Source organism: Sphaeramia orbicularis, chromosome 15 (genome assembly GCF_902148855.1).
Source record: "Sphaeramia orbicularis chromosome 15, fSphaOr1.1, whole genome shotgun sequence".
NCBI lineage: Eukaryota > Metazoa > Chordata > Actinopteri > Kurtiformes > Apogonidae > Sphaeramia > Sphaeramia orbicularis.
The window spans coordinates 11,615,497-11,642,407 of record NC_043971.1 but is presented as its reverse complement, the minus strand read 5'-3'; the positions used below and the strand labels follow the sequence as shown (position 1 = coordinate 11,642,407).

At 36.7% G+C, this 26,911-nt stretch overlaps 1 protein-coding gene across 1 annotated transcript in view; it reads right to left on the bottom strand.

The window, feature by feature from the left end:
* The window catches only part of stk32c (serine/threonine kinase 32C), a 271,928-nt gene that overhangs the window by 41,632 nt on the left and 203,385 nt on the right, over nt 1-26,911 (bottom strand). Inside the window, exon 4 of the mRNA XM_030156106.1 lies at nt 16,478-16,651. Coding sequence (XP_030011966.1) covers nt 16,478-16,651 — 174 coding nt within the window. The remainder of the gene's footprint in view (nt 1-16,477; nt 16,652-26,911) is intronic.

The window sequence follows — 26,911 nt, the reverse complement described above, 5'->3', positions numbered from 1 at the left end:
ATGGGTTATTGTGTTGTTATTTTTACTGTAGATCACATTGGTCTGTATGTGGAACCTGAACCCCAATGATTTTGACAACCTGGACTGTTCAGGTTAGTTTTTGCACTTTCATCCTGCAGGGCCAGAATGGAACCTTTGGCGGGCCAGATATGGCCCCCGGGCTGCATGTTTGACACCTGTGCCATATACGGTCACAGAAAAAAACTAGAAAAGCATTCGGAAAGCGCACCCCCCCACCCCCGATCACCACCAAAACGTAATCATTTGTTCCTTGTGCCAGTATTATCATTTCCTGAACATTTCATCAAAATCCTTCCATAACTTTTTGAGTTATCTTGCTAACAGACAGACAAACAAACAACCCCAACCCCCTGATCACCAGGCCTGAATGTGGCAAAAAAACGGAGAAGACGATGAAGAACATGTGCATACAGCTTGCTTGGTTCTACCGGGTCTGATCCGATATTTCCTTCTGGTTGCCCCTCTCTGTGGTAGATCCAAGAGCATGTAGTGAATATTGTTAGCTATGATTTGTTGCTCATTGTAATGAAAGCGTAGCCGAAGATTTGGATTCAATATTTCCAACTAGAAAAGCACTCAGAGAGCGCAGACCTCCACCAAGGCAGATCAGCCCCCCCACATCACCACCAAAATGTTATCATTTGTTCCTTGTGCCAGTATCAACATTTCCTGAAAATTTCATTATTAGACCATCAAAAGTCATCAAAAACAATGGTTATGTAATCAAGTACTAACTCCTGTGTGTATCACGTGACTAAAACTGACAGAAAATAAAACATGGAATGTCTAAAAGCACTGTTTTTGTCAGTACAATGCCATAGATATTGATGTAATAACTGAAGGGATTTTGGTTATTATCAAGAAAACCATGGAAAATGGATAGATATCAGCTCTGAAATTCAACTCTTATGAGCTAGTTTCTTTGTTATCATTATATTTGTCCAAACAAATGTACCTTTAGTTATACCAGGCGTTAAAATGAACAAGAAATTGAAGAAAACAAGGGTGGTCTAATAATTTTTTCCATGACTGTATATACAGTACTGTGCAAAAGCCTCAGACCATCCTTTGTTTTGTTGTTTCTGCAGGGCTGCAATGATCATATATATTTATTTCTCATTCTCTTTTCTTCACATATAACAAAAAGTAATGGAAATATGTGCACAGTTTGAAAACACATAAAAAACCCTAACTAAAAGTGTTGTAAAGGTTAAAGTTACTATTTATTGTGACCTTTGACCCCATGACAAGAAGCAGCACAAACCATTAGAAACATCTGACATGTGTTGAATGAAACCTGGTATAAAACATAAGAAAATTAAAGCAATAAATCTCATATTGTCTGAACAAAAGGGTTAAAGACATGTTAAGTACAAAGGGAGATCATACTAAATATGACCACTTTAGTTTATGGAAATGTTTATATTCTGAAACTGTTGTTTTTACTGTTGTTCATACTTCACATAGATCTGATTAGATCTAAATACACAGACTGAGAAAAGCATATGTGTGGACATTAGAGCTTCAGCAAACCATCAAACAGAATGTTGGTCAAGGACTTTCGCACATGACTATAATTCGTGAACTAAAATTACACTTCATATCCATATTTCAATGCAAAATGCAGACTTTGCCAACAGTGAGTGGAATTTGGATTCCAGCTATAAAGACTGGTTTAAATGTTACTTTTTTTTTTTTAATCATAACTGTATTAAATCAAGTCTTAATATCTATTCATTACTTAAAAATGTTCTGTCAAAATGGAGGAATTAAAATTCCATTACAAGTTTCGATATTGTTTAAAACACTAACATTATAAGCAAATCCATAAACATTGACATGAAACATTCACAAATATTGACTTTATGTGTCAAACATATAATGATGACACTATTCTTATAAATGCACACATTAACATTCACATTTGCAAACAGCTTTTGATAAAATAAACAATACACACAAATGCATTCAGGTACAACGGCTAAAAACACTACAACGCCTGAAAGATCTGAATATTTTACCCTTTTTTGCCTCTAAAACCTGACTTCATTTCATAATGTTAAAATATGCACCATCACCAGTTTAACGACAGGAACATGATTGTGGGACATTGACAGTGAAAGAGGCCAAACTTGTTTTTCATGAAGAAAATGATCTAAATCTCATTATGATGGCTCTAAACTATGGTTTATCGAGCATAATTATGACTTTGCAGATATTCCATTTGTTTTACAGGTATTTTAATGCCCAAGTTAAAAAAACAAACAAAAAATTCTTACATATTTAAATATGGCAGGTGTTGTATTAATTTTGGCTACCACTGTATGAACTGTAAAATAACATTCTAACATTCATGTACCCATATTTACTAACAGTTTGCCTGGAGGTCTAAATTATTTATTCATTCATTCATTTATTTTTATTCTGGAAAAACCTCATAGACACACTTGCATGTGCAGCGCCTCACAAGTAAGTAGAACTAAAAATAATCTATTATTGTGCTAAATGTGTAGGTTCAGAGGAAAGCACGCCTCAGTATGCACACAGCATAATACAAACAGACGCACACACACACACACACACACACACACACACACACACACTGTATACTGTTTGAAAGAAGAAATATAGCCCAAATGAGGTTCTGAACAAGGTTCAAACATTTTCTCAGCCATCTGTGGCTGTAGATCTGCAGTCTGCAGGGATGCAGCTCTTTCACTTACTGGACTACTCTGACACTTACTGCTGGGCTCAGCATATCAGGACAACAACAACACAAAAAAGTGTGGACAGCGAATCCACCCTCGTTGAAGATGATGGATGACAACAATTATGGGAACACACATGAGTGCTATCTTTAGATATGTAAAATGCAGTAAACACAAACAGGGAGGCCCAAGAGCCAAAAATAGGCAGCGTCAGGGTCAGTGACGACGTTTATGTGCACAAAATACTCCAGGTTTAGTACACAAACAGCAACATTTGTGCTGATATTTATGTTTATCTGCAGCTATGTAGACTTTGATTAGCATTATGTTTGTCAGCGGTAGATGCTGAGAATTTGCAGTGGTGACAATGTCAACACAGACGCCCTCTTTTATTCCTTCAACCAGTTTCTTTAAAATACTGACATTGCAATATTTGTGCCTATGCAACATCCGTTAACCCTATAATGCCAAACGTATCTTATTTGATACATTAGATCTGAAGCCCTCTACATGATCAGTGTGATTTTTTTTCTTGAAAAGCTGATGTATACAATTAGATACTCCACCGGGGGGAGGAATTCGTTCACCAGAGGCCTTTCCAGTGACACTACAAGGCTGTTATTAATGAGGAAGGAAGCAGAACTTTGTCAATTTTGAAAAGGAATTACCAATTTGTTAGACATGTTTGTGTTATATTATGTTTTTGTTTGATCAAAAATAATAATATTTGAGCATTGAGACCCAATGTATCAAATATGATACAAAATTGAAACTCATACATGGAAATTGATATTTGAAACAAATTTTTTTGGTTGTTCAGATGGACCAATAAAGGCTCCAGTTTCAAAGAACTAGAATTTTCTGTTAATGATTTAATGGTTCAGGCTTTACAGGGTTAATATCCAAGTCTTTTATAATATTAAAAATGAGGTGCGTTTCCCTCCTCTGAACAGATATGTGGACCAGGTGTGTCTGGATAAGCTGTCTGAAAATGGGCATGTGTCAAAAACTGCAATAACTGCACATGTCGATAGAATGCTCCTTATAGGTTCAGTGTGTAATATTTAAGTAAATAGTAAAGTAAAGTAAATTTTATTTATAGAGCACTTTTCACAGACAGAGTCACAAAGTGCTTTATCAATTCAAATCAGAATCAAATTAAGTTTACAGAGACCCAACAGAATCCTTCAGGAGCAAACATTTGTGATTGGTGACAGTGGCGAGGAAAAACTTCCCTTTAACAGCAGAAACCTGGAGCAGACCCAGACTCCTGAAGGATGGCTGTCTGCCTTGACCAGTTGGGGTTAAAGAGAGAGAGAGAGAGTAAAGGAGGAGAAAAGAGAGAGCGATAGAGATATAGAGAGACTGGGGGGGGGGGATGACACATGGAGTACGTTATGATGAATACATAGAGTGTAATCAGTCTGTGGTGGTCCTGGGTCAGGTGGGAGACTAAAAAGCCTTTTTGAACAGGAGGGTTTTGAGGTGTTTCTTAAAGCTCTCTACAGAGTCCATGGACCGTAGGTGTAGAGGCAGGTCATTCCATAGACGTGGTGCCACAGCTTTAAAAGACCTGTCACCGCGTGTGCTAAAACAGGTGCGTGGAACCATCAGCAGGTGCTGTCCTGAAGACCTCAAGCTACGAGTCGAGCTGTAGGGCTGGATCAGGGAAGCAATGTATGCAGGGGCCTGGCCATGTAGGGCCCGGAAAGTTAGCACAAGAATTTTGAAATGAAGACGATATAGAACAGGGAGCCAGTGGAGAGATTTGGAGATTTGGAGATTTAGAGACATCTAGTGGTGAGGTGGCAGATTAACCCACAAAGACCCAGTGCTACTGTTGTGGTAGTTCCCAAGTGATTTTTTTTCTCTATATTTAACATTTCTTAAGTGATTTGTCACCATTTATAATGAAATAATCCTCTGTATTTTGTATTTTTCCAGTGAAAATCAGGTATTTTCCAATATTTACCATACTAATCATATAGATGTTCATAAAAGCTCAGATTAAATTTGAGGATTATTATACCAAAAAACAGAGAAAACTGAAGAAAAGTTGAGTTTTTCAGCAAAATATATTATTAACTGAACATAAAACAAGTGTCTGCGATTGCTGTTATTGATCCAACTCCATGGGTTTTACTGGTGAATCAGTGTTGTAGAAGATCACGGTGTTTCCACGGTAACAATGGAGCCTCTGAATTACCAAATGAGCCATATCTAATCACCATGAAAAGACGACAAACTGCATTTTACACCAATTATTTACATGTATTGATAGGAATAATGGATCAACAGTTATTAAACAGTTTATATCAGTAGATGCTTTTGGTCGCTGGTGGATGTTTGGGTCTTTATGGGTTAAAAGATGCTTCCCTCACCTCTTCAAGATCTGTAGTGACAAATAAAAATGCAAAAGTCGCACATTAAAGGTGCAGGATTCAAAACCAGGGGAAAAAATGCCAGTATTTGGAAATATACACCTTCCTTCTGCAGCTTTCTTCAAAATCCAAAGACTAAACATAAAGACAGATGACCTAATGCTCTTTCTTTCTTTTGTTATGACAAAATTATACCACTTTTCTAAGCTTAGTACAACAGGAGAGTTTCATCCAAGTTGCACCTGACAAAGCCTGAACATTAATCTGTAATTACATCTGTTAATCACATATTTAACCTTCCCATTTGTCTGAAAATGTCTGTGATCAGCCAAAAATCTGCATCGCTGGATAGAATTTCAACAGCATGAAAACACAGACAAGGAATATATGCACGACCCTCATGTCCTTTCAAATCAGACCACTTGAATTACAATATGCTGAAAGGTATTGATGGAATTTTTGCAGTGAAGCCAAAAAACTATCAACTATCTGCATCTATGAAAGAATAATAACACTGGTAGACACTTATACATTGTAGGTGGTGGTAATGCAGTATAAAGTTGGATGTCACCCATAATAGAACAAAAAGGGAGATTAGAAAGTCTCTTCTAAAGTACTGTACAAGTACGGCAGCACAACATAGTGACCCCACTCCTCTGCAGATATAACTGACTCAGTCTACAGCAACAAAAATACAATGGATGCACGGTAATGAAAGTATTATTATTAAAATTATTTACTAAGGATGTCCCGATTTGATCTAAAGAATGGCATTAACTGCCAATCTGGCATTTTTTAGAGGATTGGATTTAATCACGAGATCGTGCCGATCTGGGCCTGGTTCTAGGGGGGGTAAACAAACGTCCTGTCACCTTAAATTAAAGTTTCCGAAGGTAGGGAAAAGGAAAATGAGCTGCATAACAGTGGGAAGCTTAGAGGAATTAATAAAGCATCTAAGTTTCACTTTAAGGTACCGTAGTGATGCATGAGTCATTTTTTTTTTCCACCCGCGGGGCTTTTGTGGAATTATTTGATCCGCCCCCATCAGCCCCACAAATAAACTGACATTCTTTTGACCCGCCCCTACCCAACCCGTGAGTAACTTATTTGCTGAATTCAAGATTTTTTTTGCTTAATTACCTCCGCCAAGGAGGTTATGTTTTTGCCAGGGTTTGTTTGTTTGTCTGTTTGTTTGTTTGTTTGTCTGTCCGTTAGTGTGCAACATAACTCAAAAAGTTATGTTGGATGAAATTTTCAGGGTTTGTTGGAAATGGGATAAGGAAGAAATTATTAAATTTTGGTGGTGATCGGGGGTGGGGGGGGCCACTGATCAGCCTTGGCGGAGGTCTGCGCTCTCCGAGTTCTTCTAGTTCAAGATTTGTTGCTTAATTCAAGATTTTTTTTTGCATAATTTAAGATTTTTTAGCTTAATTCAAGCAAAAAAAAATCTGCCGATGGAACAAGTGAAAATTATCTTGGTAAGATATCTTAAAATAAGATTTTCAAGATCTACTGTCTAAAAATAAGTTCTTATATGTCACTGAAAAGTTACGTTTTAGGTGATTATGTCGTATTTTAAATGTGATGAGATATTTTGACCAGAAATGAGAGAAATACACTTTGTAAGATTAAAATTTTTGCAGTGTATGTAATCGCGTAATTGTGTTTTTCTGGAGGGACTGTCAAATACATAAACCAGTGGTTCCCAACCTTTGTTGCCTTGTGACCCCATTTTAACATCACAAATTTCTGGTGACCCCAGACATTCAAAACGGAGACTTTTTTTTTTTTTTTGCTAAAAATAATTTGTTTTGATCATGTAATAGTTTGCTACATTATCTTGCAAATAAACATTAAATTTAGATGACATTTAGTCTATATAATGTATATTATTATGGACGGAGGCAGAAAAGCCAGGTGTAGATTACTGCACAAAGTGAGAATTTTATTGGATATGTACAGTCAGTCCAGCTTGGATTTACAAGGCTGACAATTAATACTGAACAAACAAGAACTCAAACTATGAATTATGAAAGAGCTGCAGCATCTGAAACTGACCACAATGAACATCTGAAAGATAAACAGAACCACAGTGCTTCAGTTTCAGCTTCACAGTTTGTCATGTCTTTTATGTATTGGGATTGTTTTTCTCAACTCACCATATATTTTTTTTATTTGTAAGTTGTTTTTTTTGTTTGTTTTTTATCAATTACTAGAAATTTCAGGTGACCTCATTTGAATTTCAGGCGACCCCACGTGGGGTCTCGACCCCAAGGTTGAAAAGCACTGACATAAGATGTATCACTCTCCCAATATAAATACTCACTATTAGGGATGGGAATCGAGAACCGGTTCTTTTTGAGAACCCTCACGAGATCCCTGTAGCTTGATTCCTTGGAATTGTTTGCCTGCCTGCTTAACGATTCTGCTTATTGATTCCGCCTTCATTGCACATGCACAATGACATCACATGCACATTGCACTGTTTTGGTCAGAACATAGCCAACATGGCATTGAGGCAGAAACAGTCCAAAAAGACGACACCAGGTCCACTTGTAACACTTGAAAAGTTTCCAATTCTTCAAAAGGCTGGAATTGCTCCAATATGCGGCAATAGAGGAATTAGTAAAGCGTCTTTAGTTTCACTTTCACTGTACCCCCCCCACACACTGTATATGGTATATTTTCTGTGCAGAGATGGAGATATAAAAGACAGTTAATGCAAACACACCTATTTGTACTCTTTTATTCCCTCACCCAAAGAGAATCGATAAGGAATCGGATCGATAAGCAAAATCAATAACGGAATTGGAATCATTAAATTCTTATCGATTCCCATCCCTACTTACTACACACTTCTACAGTCATTTGATACACTCATATACAATAATAATAATGCACCAAGGTACAAATAGAATCATGTCTAATAATTAAACACAACCTAATTGATTCTATTACTTAAAATCTGTACAAATCTAATCCCTGAGTTCATTAATATGCACGTAAACAGAACAGGTGAGATACTGAGTGTATTCCCAGACACCCGCTGTTTCATACTGTGGTGCAAAAGACAGAAAAATTCCCACTTTCTACTTAAAAGTACAAGCGTGATGAACTGCTATCTGCTGAGCTGTAAGGCAACATTCCTGTGGAAGAATAATGTAATGTCTGAAGCAGGGAGGTCAAAGTAAAAGCAGGTGAGATTCCTCAACAGGACATAATGAAGGTGGATGTAAATATACCATGTGTATATACATTTATTTCTGCTGAGATGCTTGAGTCATGCATATGGCCTAAAAAACGCAGATAAAGCTAGTTAGAAAGACGCTGTGACTTTGGTTGCGATAAGGAGAGCTCAGACAAAGAGAAAAGGTTACAGAGCTTTTCCCTCTGGGTGGAAAAAAAAAAAAAAGCACCTGAACAGTATGATAAAAAAAGATGGTTTTAGATGTGGAATTCTAACTTAAAGAATAAATAATGACATTCAGATATCAATAAAGGCAGTGCTCGAGGCAGATGCAGATGTCTTTTGATAGAACAGAACAGTTACAGATACAACCTTGAGATGATCTTTAGGTTTTGTTTTTGTTGTTGTTGGTTTTTTTGCTTTCACAGATTCAGGCTTTGAGCAAAGACTGATCCGTAGAATATTTGATACAAGAAAATATAATGATGTAACAGGTTGACACAGGTGCTTTTAGTGCATTCTTGAACTTAGTGAGTGTGTTAAATAATGAAATAGGCGCCGTGTGGAGTTAAATTCAGGTGTGGGTCTGAATGTTAAAGCAGTTCAGTGGATTCCACTCAGAGTAAAACGTCTGTTGTATGAGTCATGAGCAAAACAAGACCGTGAGCTTTACCTTTTGGATTAGTCTGGCTCAATGCAAATACTCCATTTCTATCATTCTTTCTTTTGTTATCTGTGGTTTATCGCTTTGAAAGTACCGTCACGATGTGAAACACCAACCTCTGAGCGACAACTACACCCTGAAAATCACAAGTTTTGACAAATATCCACAGATGTGGTTTTATTTTACAGGAATTTAGTCATTTTACCACCATGTCCCTGATTTTGCAGATGGGTACTTCTATGAAACTGGGTATATTTTGGTATCTGGCACTTTTCAGGCTTTTTAGACCCAATAATAAAAGAGAAATTTAGACATATTTCCCCCCGGATGTACCTAATGATAGATGACCTCAGATAAATGCAAAAAAATTATACTCTTGCTCTGAGCCATGCCAAAATTAATGAATTTTTAATAAATTGTTGAGGCCAAAAACAGGACCAATATCGGGACATGAAAAACTACCTATGTGTCGGTGCATTTTATCTGGAAAACATCACTCTAAATGGTCTTATATGGTACTATAAATAAAGACACTGTGTTAAATTTAGTGGTTTTTCTAATCCAGACGTGAGTTTTTCATGAATCTAAATGTAAATCTAAATTTAGGTATTTAAGGGTTCAACTTAATAATTTCAAAATGGCTAAAGTTTGGCTAAATTAGCATGAGTTGCTGTAGATTTTCAGACTCATGATAGAATATTTTAGTGCATGATTTCCAGAATCAATTTATAAAACAAATTTACAGTAAAACTCAAACTTCTGATACATATCTTTTTAATGACTGAAAAAAAGACCATTTATGTTGCCTTCCCCTTTTGCTGTGAATTTTGCTAAGAAGATGATGCTATTATCATTATTATTATTATTAAAGGTGCATTAGCTTTTACAGATGTAAAGTTTGACTCATAATATGCTTTAAAGGAGTGATATTTTGGTTTTTTAAATGGAATTATGCATTTTAAAACATTTCCCTGTGGTCTACATAAACTGTAAATGCTATGCTTGGGTCTGAATTCTCATTAATTAAACTCCACAGGCCCATCTTCAACCCTATTTCTGAGTAGGGGTGTGTATTGGCAAGAATCTGGTGATACGATACAAATCACAATACTAGGATTGCGATACGATATATCACGACATATCATGATGCTGTTAAAAAAGCTATTTTTCTTAAGATTATTTCCTGGAAGAATTGAAATACACCAGAAATACTGTATGTACAAACACTAAACACATTTTTATTTGATCAGAACAGGATCTAATGCTATATCACAAAATTTTTCTAATTCTCCTAGTTTCCAAAGGAACTGATATCTGTCTCTCAGACAGTAAAAAGTGCTTTTAGGACGCGTAAAATAACCATTATTTAATAAAACGGTGGTGAATAATAATAAATAAAATATAAACAAAAAAGAAAAACAAAAAACAAAAATGAACCTCCGCCATATCTGCATTTGAATAAATACCTAAAAATATCGATACAGTACTTTTTAATATCGATACAGTATCGTGAAATGAAATATTGCGATATATTGCAGAACCGATATTTTCTTACACCCCTATTTCTGAGTAATAACACCAGAAAGGTCGTTTCAAGCACTGGTCCTTTAAACTCAAATGAGCCATTTCAGGCTCCGCCCCTCCAGGTTGTTGACTGTGCTTTCTGTCCCATTCAGTCACATATAATACAACCAACAACTGAACATTTTAGGAAATCGGCTCGAAATTTGGACATATTTTCAGTATGGATTACAACCGCTGCTGCTGCTGATAAACAATTATGTCATACCTGGAGAAATGTTCGTCAGAAATCTTGACCTTATATGTGCAAATGTTGTGATGTAACTAGTTATAAAACGTAATAAATAAAGCAGGAACTGAAACAGGTTATAGAAATCCATTTGATTTTTGCCAAAATGAATAGAAAGATAGCTTTACAGCACCTGGAGGCTTCAAATCCAAACTTTATGAACTATTAGGGTCCAAATACACAAATAAATGAACCAAAGACTAATAAAAGTAGGTTTAGCAAAATCTGACCCCTTTAATATTCATTGTATAATGTGGTGACATCAGCTGATGAAGCTCCAGACCTTTCCTTACCTTTTCCTCACCCTGGTCTATGGTGGTGGCTAAAAAAAAACCCCACATAAGGACCCTCAAGTGTGAGTATTTGCTTTATTTGTTTTATTTTCTGGGCTTTTTAGTTAGTGAGATTGTAAATGTCCTTGCTTACACTACACAGTAGTTACCATGGCAACCCACGTTAGGAAGAAGAAAAGGAAGTTCACTCTGTCCTACAATAGAAACATGGAAGATACAACACGAACAATGACCCATAAAGTATATTTCCACTTATATTTCCTCTGTTGTCACCTCGCTCATAGCTGCAGTGGCACTGAAGATGACATCACATGTTCCACTAAAACAACTTCTGCCCTGACACAGTTTTACAAAGACACAGTTACTTAGTGTTTGTGAATTTTTACCACTATTCCAGAACACAAGCGAAGGTTGGCAGAACATTCTCCAGCACTAGCACAGAACAAATGAAGTGTGGAGATGAGTTTTAATAAACAACACTTCGTTTGGACTGACAAAACAGTATGAAATATGGTTCAGGTTCAGTGTGTAATGTGGTGACATCTGCTGGTGAAGCTGCAGATTGCCCTGGCCTCATCCTGACCTATGGTGGCAGCTTAAAAAAAAAACACAAAAGCACCCTCAAGAGTCAGTATTTGCTTTGTTTTCTTTTCTGGTTCTTTTGAGTGATTGAGATTGTAACTCTGGTCCTTACTTACACTACACCAGGGGTCAGCAAGCTTTACAATCTAAAGAGCCATTTTGGGCGTGAAAAAGAAGAAAGAAATCTGTCTGGAGCCATGAAAAAAAACATCTAAACTCATCTACGTCTTACAGTGAGGAGACTGTTCTGCAGTAGCCCATTTATGATTAGTTTGTTATTTAACTTTACTTTTCCATTAAAATATTGGAAAATGTGGTGCATTTATGAGATGACACAACTATAATAAAGAAAACATTCAAAAGTTTTACTGTTTTTAATGTAACATTCTATAAATGGAGAAAAAAAACTCCACTTTCATGTTAATAGGCTTACTTTGAAACAGATAAACTATGAACAAATGAAAATGAAATATGTCTTATTGAATTTGGCAAAAAAAAAAAAGAAATATAACATTAATATACACCTTAGTTGATATGATTAAAAAAAAAGATTTTGTCATTATTTCAACCAAAGTGTATGCATATTTTTGTAGTTGGACAATGTAAGAACAGATTTAGGCCTACAGCAATGTTAAGAAAAATGGATTCATTCAGTTAATTTCAACATGTTCCTTATGTTTTTTGACAAAGCCACAGGGAGTCATACAGATAGGCTAAAGAGCCACATTTAGCCCTGGAGCCATAGGTTGCAGACCCCTGCACAACACAGTAGTTACCGCGGCAACCCTAAAATGGGTTGCCATGTTAGGAAGAAGAAAAGGAAGTTCAGTCTGACCTACAGTACAAAACATGAAGGTACAACACGAACAACGATCCATATTCATATCCATATTTCTACCTATACTAGTGGCATTGTACCCATGGTGCCACTGTACGATTGCGCCCTCCCGTGGTGCAACAGCGGCATTGCACCCGTACGCCCTCCCGTGCTGCAACACGCGTCGGACAAAGACACGCCGGACACAGAACGTCCATTATAGTAGGATTTTCTCTGTTGTCACCTCGTTTCTGTCCTGACATAATAATACAAAGACACAGTTGCTTAGTGCTCATGAATTTTTACCACTATTCCAAAACTTTAGTGGAGGTTGGCAGAACCCTAATCTATGGTGGCAGCTAAAAAAAAAAAAGAAACAAACACCAAAGCACCCTCAAGAGTCAGTATTTGCTTTGTTTGTTTTATTTTCTGGTTCTTTTGAGTGATAGAGAATGTAACCCTGGTCCTTGCTTAAACTACAGAGTAGTAACCGGAAGAAGGAAGAAGAAAAGGAAGTTCAATCTGACCTACAGTACAAAACATGAAGGTACAACACGAACAATGATCCATATTCATATCCATATTTCTACCTATATTTCCTCTGTTGTCACCTCATTTCTTTCCTGACACAATTCTACAAAGACACAGTTGCTTAGCACTCGTGAATTTTTACCACTATTCCAGAACTCTAGTGGAGGTTGGCAGAACATTCTCCAGTTCTAGAACAGAACATCTGCTGATGAGGCTGCAGATTACCCTGGCCTCACCCTGATCTATGGTGGCAGCTAAAAAAAACCCCACAAAAGCACCCTCAAGTCAGTATTTGCTGTGTTTATTTTATTTTCTGGGCTTTTTAGTTACTGAGATTGTAAATGTCCTTACATTACACAGTAGTTACCGGGGCAACCCTAAAGTGGATTGCCATGTTAGGAAGAAGAAAAGGAAGTTCAATCTGACCTACAGTACAAAACATGAAGGTACAACACGAACAATGATCCATATTCATATCCATATTTCTACCTATATTTCCTCTGTTGTCACCTTGTTTCTTTCCTGACACAATTTCCCAAAGACACAGTTGCTTAGCACTCGTGAATTTTTACCACTATTCCAGAACACTAGCAGAGGTTGACAGAACATCCTCCAGTTCTAGAACAGAACAAATGCTGATGAAGCTGCAGATTACCCTGGCCTCACCCTAATCTATGGTGGCAGCTAAAAAAAACCCACAAAAGCACCCTCACGAGTTAGCATTTGCTTTGTTTATTTTATTTTGCTTGTTTTTAGTTACTCAGATTGTAAATGTCCTTGCTTACACTACACAGTAGTTACTGTGGCAACCCAAAAACGGGTTGCCATGTTAGAAAGAAGAAAAGGTAGTTCAATCTGACCTACAGTAGAAACATGAAGGTACAACATGAACAATGACCCATAAACTATATTTCCACCTATATTTCCTCTGTTGCCACCTTGTTTCTGTCCTGACAATAATACAACGACACAGTTGCTTAGCACTCGTGAATTTTTACCACTATTCCAGAACTCTAGTGGAGGTTGGCAGAACCCTAATCTATGGTGGCAGCTAAAGAAAACACAAAAGCACCCTCAAGAGTCAGTATTTGCTTTGTTTGTTTTATTTTCTGGGCTTTTTAGTTACTGAGATAGTAAATGTCCTTGCTTACACTACACAGTAGTTACCGTGGCAACCCGGGGTTTGCCATGTTACGAAGAAGAAAAAGGAAGTTCACTCTGTCTTACAGTAGAAACAAACATGAACAACAACCCATAAAGTATATTTCCACCTTTAATTCCACTGTTGTCACCTCATTTCTGTCCTGACACAATTTTACAAAGACACACTTGCATCATCTGCTGATGAAGCTGCAGATTGTCCTCCCCTCACCCTGATTTTTGGTGGCAGCTAAAAAAAAAACTAAACACAAAAGCACTCTTAAGTTGTTAGAATCAGTGTATGCTTTTTTTTTTTTTTTTCCCCTGGCCTTTTAAGTGTTTGAGACTGTAATTCTGGTCTGTGCTTACAGGACATCGAAGGCAACATTAACTCATAAAGACCCAAAGTTCCCAAATGAATTTCTCTCTCTATTTAACCTTTTTTAAGTGATTTATCACCATTTATTGCAATATTATCTTCTTTATTTTGCATTTTTTCAGTGTAAATCATATATTTTCCTTAATTAATTCATTGATCAGATAGATGTTCATAAAAACTCAGAATAAATTCAAAGGTTATTACATCAGAAATAGCGAAAACTGAAGAAAAAGTGACTTTTTCAGCAAAGATTCAATAACTAAATGTAAAAACAAGTGTGTCCATAAACTGTCATTTATCAAACTCCATGGATTTTACTGGTGAATCAATGTTGTAGGAGATGACTGTGTTTATACGTTTATACGGTAACTATGGAGCCTCTGAACGTCCACAAATGGGTCATATCTGATGACAACGAAAAGATGACAAACTAAATTTTACATCAATTATTTACATGTATTGATAGGATTAATGGATCAACAGGTATTAAATATCTTATCAATCAATAGATGGTTTTGGTCGCTGGTGGATGTTTGGGTCTTAATGTGTTAAAAGATGCTCCCCCTCACCTCTTCAAGGTGTATTTGATGATTTGTAATGTGATTTGCATTTTTATTGTTTTTACTTTAGTTTATTATTTCAGTTATATTGTATTTTTTAATTCTTTTTTTCTTTTTTTTTCCCTGTGTATTGTTCATTTCCAGAGAGGTATTCATCCAAGCCTTTTTCGGCTTCTAACCTCTCCTGCACAATGATGCTATTTGTTTGAATGTTTTTTTTTTAATCTTCTCTTGCTATTTTATGACGTGCAAAAATAAATAATTAAAATCAATCAATCAATCAATCAATAAATAAATAAAGATCTGTACAGGGTGGGGAAGCAAAATTTACAATATTTTGAGGCAGGGGTTAAAAGACAGTGTATGACCAATTAGTTTATTGAAAGTCATGAGAATTTATTTGCCACAAGAAAATTTACATAATAGAAAATTTTTTATTCTATGTGTCCTCCTTCTTTCTCAATAACTGCCTTCACACGCTTCCTGAAACTTGCGCAAGTGTTCCTCAAATATTCGAGTGACAACTTCTCCCATTCTTCTTTAATAGTATCTTTCAGACTTTCTCGTAATAGTTTTGCTCATAGTCATTCTCTTCTTTCCATTATAAACAGTCTTTATGGACACTCCAACTATTTTTGAAATCTCCTTTGGTGTGACGAGTGCATTCAGCAAATCACACACTCTTTGACGTTTGCTTTCCTGATTACTCATATGGGCAAAAGTTTCTGAAAAGGTATGGATAATAGTGTTAGGTATGATTATGACATCAATATATGTTTGGTTTCAAAACAATTGACGTAGTGCCTGCTGAGAAAAAACAACTAAATGTTCATTGTAAATTTTGCTTCCCCACCCTGTAGTGACAACAAAAAAATGCAAAAGTCCCACATTAAAGCTGCAGGATTCAAAACCAGGGAGGAAAAAATGCCAATATTTGGAAATATACACCTTCCTTCTGCGGCTTTCTTCAAAATCCAAAGACTACAGTTAATACTGATACTAAGGAAGTACACTCTAACGTTTAGTAGAAACATGGTGTTACAACATGAACAACCCAAGTACACATTCATCCTTGTCTACTGTTGTGCTGCTGCAGTTATGTTGAAGATGACATCACAATAGTTTACACCCCACAGCTATGAAGGTCCAGCCACGATGATGGAGTACTACACGCAGTGGAAACGCGACATAATGGAGGCCAAACTGAGCCAAGCTGTACCGAGTCAAGGCGAAAAGCAGGATTAGACCATGATAGATGACGGTGAAAGTCAAAGTTTACACTGTTTGGAACACCACGGTTTTCTCTACATTATTACACCAATGCTATGTTATTACCTGACAGTAAATATAAATTACAGTGGCCTTGAACTGAGGATGTCGAAGGGATGAAAAATTAACATGTACCTATGAATGATGTGCTGGCTCTGCAGGTAGTCCAGCGCCAGTGTCATCTCACAGAGGTAGAGTTTGACGGCGTCCTCACTGAACTGGACGCTCTGCTGCAGGTGGTAGCGCAGGTCTCCTCCCAGCAGGAGGTCCACCACCATGAACATGTCCTCCTCATCCTGGAACGAGTACCTGGGACCAGAGGGGAGTGGGGGGGAGGGGGGGAGTGGGGGAGGGCTCAGTCACTGTGCAGCATGGAAAGGAGATACATGTTTAACACAGACCACTTAAACAAATACATGAACACAAAGGAGCTTGTTTGCTCATGTGCAAGCATGCAGTCACGACAATGCATCACATGTGCAAAGCTTATACAGTGCAAATACACATGCATGTTTATACTGTATCAACACACCAGGACAAACATGGCCTGATCTGTGTAAAGCCACAAGAGAACATGCTCTAAACCAGGGCTGTCAAGCATACAGCTAACAGGCTAAAACTGGGCCATCAAAGGGTTCAGTGTAGAATTTGTGAAATATAAAAATTACACTGAAGATATTAACAATCAAGGATGCACAGCAAAAATCTAAATCTTACCAAGTGTATTTTTCTCATTTCTATTCAAAATATCTCATCACACTTAAAATAAGACATAATCACCTAAAGAGTAACTTTTCAGTGAGATATAAGAACTTATTTTTAGACTGTAGATCTTGAAAATCTTATTTGCAGAAATCTTACCAAGATAATTTTCACTAGTTCCATTGGCAGATTTTTTTCTTTTTTTGCTTGAATTAAGCAAAAAAAATCTTGAATTAAGCAAAAAAAAAAAAAAAAAAAAAACAACTGCCAATGGAACAAATGAAAATGATCTTGGTAAGATTTCTTGGAATAAGAGTTTCAAAATCTATTGTCTAAAAATGAGTTCTTATATCTCACTGAAAAGTTACTCTTTAGGTGATTATGTCTTATTTTAAGTGTGATGAGATATTTTGACTAGAAATGGTAAGATTTTGATTTTTGCAGTGTGTCAAAATCAGTTTCATTTCTTTCTAATATCAAGTGGGTCAAGACCAGTAAAATACTATCATTATAACCTTTAACCCTGTAAGGCCTGAACCAATAAATCACTGACAGAAAATTCCAGTTCTTTGAAACTGGAACCTTTATTGGTGCTTTTGAACAACCAAAAACCTTTTTTTTTTTTTCCAAATATCAATTTCCATGTATGAGTTTTAATTTTGTATCATATTTGATACACCGGGTCTCAATGCTCAAATATTATTTTTGAACAAACAAAAACATAATATAACATAAACATGTCTAACAAACTGGATATTTCTTTTCAAAATTGGCAAAGTTCTGCCTTCTTCCTCATTAATGACAATCTTTTAGTGTCACTGGAAAGGCCTCTGGTCAACAAATTCCTCCCCCCTGGTGAATTACCTGTGTATTGCATGTATCTATTTGTATACATCAGGTTTTTCAAGAAAAAAAATATCATATTGATCATGTAGAGGGCTTCAAAACTCATGTATCAAATATGACAGGTTTTGGGATTATAGGGTTAATTACCTGGACTGGACTGGACTAGACTAGACTAGACTAGACTAGAATAGAATAGATATTTATTGTCACTGTCACGGGAACAATGAAAATCAGTTTAGCAGCTCTGTACTATTTAGCAGCAAAAACACTTAGTGCAAAAAGGACTTTACAAACTATCTTTTCACAAAAAAATGTGAATAACCTGTACAAATATGAACCTGAAATGTCTTAAGAGAAGTAAGTGCAGTTTTAACAAGATTAGGCCTGTTACTAAATGTTTTGTGCCTTTGTATATCTGTAAATCTGCAACCTGTAAGTTCTAATGCACATGTGTAAATGATTAGCTGAGGTATAATATTGTTGTGATTAGTTATTTTCCATATCTTTTTAGAGGGATTTTATAACACATTCATTCAGTGGAGTATGGAATGCATAGAATTGAATAGAACAGTGAAAACAGAACAACTAATAAAGTAAGCTACCACAATAACAAATAAGGACACATCAGGTTGACTGATAAAACCCCTTATCCCACCCCATCACCACCCCATGGAGACCCGGCTACTAATCCAAAAATTATATTGCACCTGTATTCGCAAGACACAGCATAAGGGGTTGGCATATTTTATTAAATTACTGGATTCTATCGCTTAAAATGTACCTAATTCTTTCCAAATGGAGAGTATCAGTTACACCCTCCAGCCACATCTTAGATGTCGGCACATTTGTACTTTTCCATAATGTGAGAGTCTGGGTTTTTTTTTGCTATGAGGTATAATACTGTTGAAATTGCATTTATTTTCCTTAAGAAATTTCATGTTGTTCCTTCATCACTGATCATGTAATTCACATTGTTTTATAAGGATACATTGGAGATGTAAACATTTTTATAATGTAATTTTATTTTTTCACTCTAAAACACAAAGAAAGGTTTAGAGTTGACATTATTTATAGGCTATAATGTAATTATGTTACTGGTCCGGGTCACTTTAGGCCATATTGGGCTGTATTTGGCCCCTGAACTAAAATGTTTGACATCCCTGCTCTAAAGATACTGCCTTGTACATAAAATAATAACAAGGAATGAGCATGCTCTATACATTATTCATAAGTAAGCATGTCAGTGTAAGCTCCAATCACTTTTTGTTGTGGCTTTGAGTGTACACAAACCACAGTCATACTGCAGACAGAAGCCCGGATATTAGTCTAATAACTTCACAGAGACTTGAGAAAATGAAAAAGAGAGGAAGTGATTTGAGTCTAATTTAAGTGAAAACAACTTGTCTTGGTCTGATGTGACTTAATTGCAGACTGCTCTCGGTCCGCTAAGCATTTTTGTCAATCAGGCTTACTAATCATGCACATCAAATTAAAACACAGCCTGTCACTGCGTTTATGTGTGGGATTTGTAACACTCCGCTTCACAATTTTGGCCCCAAACATTGAACAAAACATTAAGTCACATGGGTGAACAGAATGTTTTTGCACAGATATAATTTCTAAGAAAAGTAAAAGCAGAATAATATCTTAATTGGCCCCCTGTGTCATTTTTTCGAGATGTGGAAAACAAATGTAGTAAGCCAACTTTTGATATTAAAATGTGTGATGCTGCGGTGGTGTTTCTTCCTCTCATAGCTGCAGGTTTGCTCAGTGTCTTAACGCTCTCTTCAACACTCTCGGGGACACACTGATTGGTCCTATTCAGGTGCAATTTCCTGCCTCTCTATGAGTGAGAAATGGGGTCTGTGTTTGCAGCAAAGTGAAAATCATTCCATCTCCTCCACAGATTGGTAGTTGTGCTGCAGAACAAAGCCCATTTGCTGTACTGTTTTTTCACTTGTCTTAAAAGACCACGTAGATTAATTGACAAAATGGCCCTGACTTTCATGTGATAGGATGGATAATGGGTTGAAAGCTGACTCGGTGAACATGAAAACAACACATATAAAGCATTTTCCCCCTGATGAAATAGCTTACAAGCTTTGTACTTAAATGTGAGAACCTAAAACCAGTGTTTTTCAACCTTGGGGTCCGGACCCCTTGTGGGGTCGTCTGGAATTCAAATGGGGTCGCCTGAAATGTCTAGTAATTAACACAAATAAAAACTTACTATTAAAAAATATATGGTGAGTGGAAGACATGACAAACTGAAGCTGAAACTGAAGCACTGTGGTTCTGTTTATCTGTCCAATGTTCATTGTGGTCAGTTTCAGATGCTGCAGCTCTTTCATAATTCATAGTTTAAGTTCTTGTTTGTTCATTAGTAATTGTCAGCCTTATAAATACAAGGTGGACTGACTGTACATATCCTGACCAAGGAAAATAAAATTCTCACTTTGTGCAGTAATCTACACCTGGCTTTTCTGCCTCCGTCCATAATAATATACAGTATATAGCCTAAATGTCATCTAAAATTAATGTTTATTTGTAACGTAGTATAGCAAACTATTACATGATCAAAAACAAATTAATTCTACCAAAAAAAAGTCTCCGTTTTGAATGTCTTGGGTCACCAGAAATTTGTGATGTTAAAATGGGGTCACAAGTATTTTTCTCATTTCTAGTCCAAATATCACATCAGACTTAAAATACGACATAATCACCTAAAGAGTAACTTTTCAGAGAGATATAATAACTTATTTTTAGGCAATAGATCTTGAAAATCTTATTTGAAGAAATCTTACCAAGATAATTTTCACTTGTTCCATTGGCAGATTTTTTTGTTAAATTAAGCAAAAAAATCTTGAATTAAGCAAAAAAAAATTGAATTAAGCAATAAGTTACTCATGGGTTGGGTTGGGGCGGGTCAAAAGAATGTCAGTTTATTTGTGGGGCTGATGGGGGAGGATCAAATAATTCCACAAAAGCCCTGCAGGTTGAAAAAAGATGACTCGTGCATCACTACTGCACCTTAAAGTGAAAGTGAAACTTATAGACGCTTTACTAATTCCTCTAAGCCTCCTGCTTAGAAAAAAATTCTCACTTTGTGCAGTAATCTACACCTGGCTTTTCTGCCTCTGTCCATAATAATAAACATTATATAGACTAAATGTCGTCTAAAATTAATGTTTATTTGTAACATAGTAAACTATTACATGATCAAAAGCAAATGAATTTTAGCAAAAAAACAACAACATGTCTTTGTTTTGAATGTCAGGGGTCACCAGAAATTTGTGATGTTAAAATGTGGTCATGAGCCAAAAAAAGGTTGGGAACCACGGACCTAAACCCTGTAACTCCGAACGTATCATATTTGATAAATGAGTTTTAAAGCCCTCCACATGATATTTCTTTTCTTGAAAAACCTGATGTATACAATTAGATACATGAAATACACAGATAATCCACCAGGAGGGGGAATTCGTTCACCAGAGGCCTTTCCAGTGACACTACAAGACTGTCATTAATGTTTTAATGTATTATTTTAATGCAATTCTTTTTTTTTTTTTTTTTTTTAATTTCGTATTGGTTTATTGTTCTTATTCGTTGTTTTTAATTGTACAGCTTTTTACATTTTTAATCTATTCTTGTATTTGATTCTTTTATTCAGGTTTTATCTGTTCTTCTGTATTTTTATTTATTTATTTTTATTCTATTCTTGTATTTTGCTCTGTTATTTTGGTTTAAATTTATTTTTCTGTACAGCACTTTGGTCCACTGTGGTTGATTTAAAGTGCTTTACAAATAAAGTTGGATTGGATTGGATTTATGAGGAAGGAGGCAGAACTTTGCCAATTTTGAAAAATAATTCCTTTTTTTAGGCATGTTAGTGTTATATTATGTTTTTGTTTGTTCAAAAATAATATCTGAGCTCTGAGACCCGATGTATCACATATGATACAAAGCTGAAACTCTTACATGTAAATTGATATTTGAAAACATTTTTTTTTTGGTTGTTCAGAAGGATCAATAAAGGCTCCGGTTTCAAAGAACTGGAATTTTCTGTAAAAGATTTAATGGTTCAGGCTTTATAGGGTTAAATTATAATTATGTTCCGTTAGATATGCCGTCATTTATTTTTCTCTCTTGTTACAACAGTAGTTTGTACAGAGTGAGAACCTTCCCCCCAGCATAGATACCAAAAACAAAACACACACTGTGTAATTTCTGCCACTAGGGGTCTCCCAGTCACACACAGAAAAGACATAGTAGGACATTTATTTGTGAAATAGCGAAGGATCCTAGTTGTCATTTTCATCACATATTTCACCATCAGATGTCTAGTCTTGCATTCTAACAAAATAACCACAAGTAATATTAACCCTTTAAGCGCCAAAGTTGCAAAATTGCGACAACTAACCTGGCCAGCCATCCGGTTTTCTCAGTATATTCAGTACTGAGAAAACAGTCTGGAATAGGGCCAGTTGCTGTGAAATATGCATGATCCATTCTATACTGACCAATCACAAGTCTGGGGGGCGGGTGTTTCGCAATGTGTCATACGCACGACTTCTTTTTGTCGTGAATCAAAGTCAGCTCCAAGTCTGCGAATCTCTTTACAGCTGTTGTCGGTTGTTTACTTCATTCAAAAATAAGGATTGAATTACAGATTACAAAATTACAAAATTGTGTTTGACAATGGTTTAAAGCTACAGGAAAAAAAAAAAATCAAAAGACTAATAAATATAAAAACAAATGATCACATTGGCATATAAAGGCAAAGACACTTCATCCCCACACTCATCCCTTTACCCGTTTGTCACATTAATAGACCCTCCATGGTTTCCCAGTGACTCTCCTCAGCTTCTTTGTGTTTTCAGCTCCTCGTGCTGTGGACTAAACTTTTACTGCACGACTTTACTTCTTAAGTTAGCCGTAAGTTGGATTTCTTGTTGCTAAATACTCTTTGATCGCGCCTGCCTTTGGAGTCTGCATTTGGGTCTACTCCTGCTTCATGTTCAGTAAAAACATATCAATAATATTTATTTTTGAACACAGAGACACTTGAAAGGGATTCCCCTGGCATCTTGACTCACCACACTCACTTTTTGTTGGAATGACAATACATATAGACATCAAAGTTGAAGGCTTTGTGTGAGAGTACGTTTGGTAAAAAAAAAAAAAAAAACAAAACCACTACGCTAAGACTCTGCACTATTTTACCACAATAAATGACAGTACATGAAAAGAGGATGGATGGATGGATGGTCACATGTTAAATCTAGAAACTAGAGAAAATTGTCTGTCAAATGAAGCCTAAAACATATTAACATATTGGAACTACAGTTTAATCCTTAGGGTTAGGATTTCTAGAAGAATGTGGATGTTAACAGGATATAATTTATGAAGCTTTTTAGAATAAAAATACTCATTACAAGCAAACATTTACATGTTCATGCATGACCCAGTATCAGAAGTACACCAGACCACTCCTACAAACTGAATAACTGTACATAAGATACATAATTCATGTACTTTTCAAGCACTTTTAAGGGTCATTTTCAAATTTTTCCAGCACAGCTCCTTATCACTGGGGTAAAATACATATCTACAGGAATACATGTTATTTACATGACTGGGCTAATTAGTGGACTGATTCCCAGTATCTTGTCAAATATTCCCATAAAGCACTTTCAAAAATAAATTTGTCCTTTGATTCATTCATGAAAAACATGTATTTTTAACAAATGAATTGCTGTTCTTCATACATGGATAATAACAACATGTCTTTACAATTATAAGTGTTTATTCAAGGCAGCTCATGGCTTTGTGTGTGTTTATTCCAAAAAAGTTCCTTGTAAGCAGTAGTTAATGTCTTAACTAGTCCAAAAACGGTCTGACTATGTGCTACTATCTCAACACTTCATTAACACTTTGCCAGCTCAGAGATTTGTATTTCTATAAACGAATCACACTCATCATGAGTGGCGCCGAGTGCATGGTGCATCAACAGTTCCTTTGGAAAGTAGCGTCAAGAGATGAAGTTGTTGTTTTAGTGTAAAAAGTGCGTGGGGCATTGTGGCATAAAATAAACCCATAAAGACCCAAACAGCAACTGGCATCTACTGATCAAAAATGTTTAATAACTTCTGATCCACTAAACCTAGCAATGTATGTAAATAATTGGTGTAAAATACAGTTTGTCATCTTCTCATGGTCATCAAATATGACCCATTTCAGTTCAGAGGCTCTGTAGTTTCTGTGGAAACACCGTCCTCTTCTATAACATTAATTCACCAGTAAAACCCATGGAGTTGGATCAATGACAGTGTATGGACACACTGGGTTTATGTTCAGGTAATGACAGATTTTACTGAAAAAGTCACTTTTTCTGCAGTTTTCTCAGTTTTTGATATATTAAACCTCAACTAACCTGAGCTTTTATTAACATCTACCTCATGGGTCCCCAGCCCTGGTCCTTGAGAGCTACTATCCTGCATGTTTTAGATCAGTGGTCCCCAGCCACCAGTCCCCGGACCAGTACCGGTCCGTGGATCATTTGGTACCGGGCCACAAAGAAAAAAAAAATTGTGGTCAATATTAAAGCAATTTTTCCATTCGTCTTGTGGAGATTTTTTTGTGAAAAGCAACTGTTTCCACCCTCACCTCACAACTGCTCTTGCACCATTTCATGAATCAGTAGTAATACAAGCTGAAGAAATGAGCCAAAAACAAAATTCACTGGAGAACTTTTTCAGGAAGAAATGAGGAAACGATGAGGCTGCAGAAGGGTCACAGACTGCCTGCAAACAGAAATATGCATTTAGAAGGAAATATTATGATATTATGATTCCTGCCCAAGCTACAGGTTCATCACAACAGGTAACACACAAGCACCTCCAAACTGCTTCGGCACATTAATCCATGTTTGAGACAACTTCAAACCTCCGTGCATTCTGGATTAAAGTCAAAGCAGAATATGAGGATATCACCACTAAAGCCCTGAAAGTCCTTCTTTTGTTTCCATCCTCCTATCTTTGTGAGGCTGGGTTTTCTGCGATGATGAATTACCAAGTAGTAGACTGGATCTACGGAACACAATTGGAGTGTGTCTCCCATCAGCCCCAGACGGGACCATCTAGTTGCAGGGAAACAAGTCCAGGGTTCCGACTGATTCTGCATTAGGGTGAGTTGATATTCTACTGTAGAATCAGTGGAATTGCCTGATATACAGTGGAAGTGTTTCAGATCACATGCTCTGAACTGACAAAGGTTTTTGTTATTGGAACCCCCGCACCTCTACACGGTCCGCGGAAAATGTTCATGCATGAAACCGGTCCGTAGAACAAAAAAGGTTGGGGACCACTGTTTTAGATGTATCCCTCTTCCAACACAACTGATTCAAATGGTAAGCCTATCAGCAAGTTCTGCAGAAGCCTGATGATGACCGTCAGGTGTGCTGGAAGAGGGAAACATCTAAAACATGCAGGATCGTAGATCTTGAGGACCAGGGTTGGTGACCCCTGAGCTACATGATCAGTATATTAAATATCGGAAAACATTTGATTTTTACTTAAACAATGCAAAATGCAGAGAATAATATTATAACATATGGTGATTAAAGACTTAAGAAAAGTTAAATAGACAGAAAAAATCATTTTGTAATTGCCACAAGAGTCGCACTGGGTCTTTATGGGTAAAAATGACTAAATCTCTACCCCTAAATTTTGTAAAATTCTACCATTTTCCATAAGAAATTGCAGTTTGCAGATTATTGTTATTTCAGGCAGTGAAGGTAAAAAGGGAATTTCAAACAGTCGTACACAGATAACAGAATGACGGAGAATGGCATGATTATTCCAACACAGTAACTCCTGTGAACAAGACAATTACACCATTTTAGTTGGAAAACAGCTACAGAATGCTCTGCTTATCATAGTTTAGTCTATTTAAACTCTTTTCTGGAAACTTACAATTTTCATTTTCCTTTCTGCAACTTTTCGAAAGTTGGAAACGTGGCTTTTGAAAGTGTTTTTCCAAGTCTTGTAAATTTCCAAGGTAAGATGCTCATTAACAATAGCTTAACTTGTCATTCTCTGGTTTGTCAAAGACATTGTGATCGGTTAGCTTTTGCTTCAATCTTCATTCACACTACTCAGTGAATAAATTATATTCTGAAAGTATTTCTCAAATGGCGGTTGCTTATTATGCTTATTATATTCATTCATTCATTTATTCCTTCATTATCTAAACCCACTTTATCCTCAATAGGGTCGCTGGAGCCTATCCCAGCTGCCTATGGGCGAAGGCGGGGTACACCCTGGACACGTCACCAGTTCATCACAGGGCTGACATATTGAGGTTTTGCACAAACGTCACATGATCACGTGGTTTTCTGTTTACAACACCATATTGGTAGGCAAGCTTTCCTTGGATTGTACAACGTGTTAAACGATGGACCTGCTAAACTTACGTGTGCTGTTTATTACTTAGCTTTCACCAGTTAGAAGTTAGGCATAAAGACCACTCGGTTCCATTGGTGGCAGCGGTGGTTCTGTTCTGCCAACCGCTGTTTATAGTTATTACCACGGTTAGCGTAGCTTCTCAGTATAGTTAGCCTGCGTTCCTGTGGTGCTTAGCGGCGAGGAAAAAAAAGAATTGTCATCATGTGGTACGGTGATGAAGAATGAAGACCCCTTTAAACCTACCAGGAGGACTTCCCCTGACCTATCACCTATCGAGACAGAGTGATTGTGGATCTACCTGCTCCCTTTGCCGGTGATGGCAGCCAGAGTTTCCTCAGCTGGGTGAGGCAGATGGAAGTGGCAGTCGGAGCTACGGCGGGCAACACCGGTGAGTTCAGCGGGGAGCTGGTGAGAATACTTCCCATCCGTCTGTGCAAGTCTGCTTTTCTACTATGGGACAGCCTTCCCGATGCAGTCAAGTCAAATTATGCGGTCATGAAAGAGAAGATGGGATCGGCTTTTGGACAGGGACAGTTAATGGACCGTTTTAGAGCTA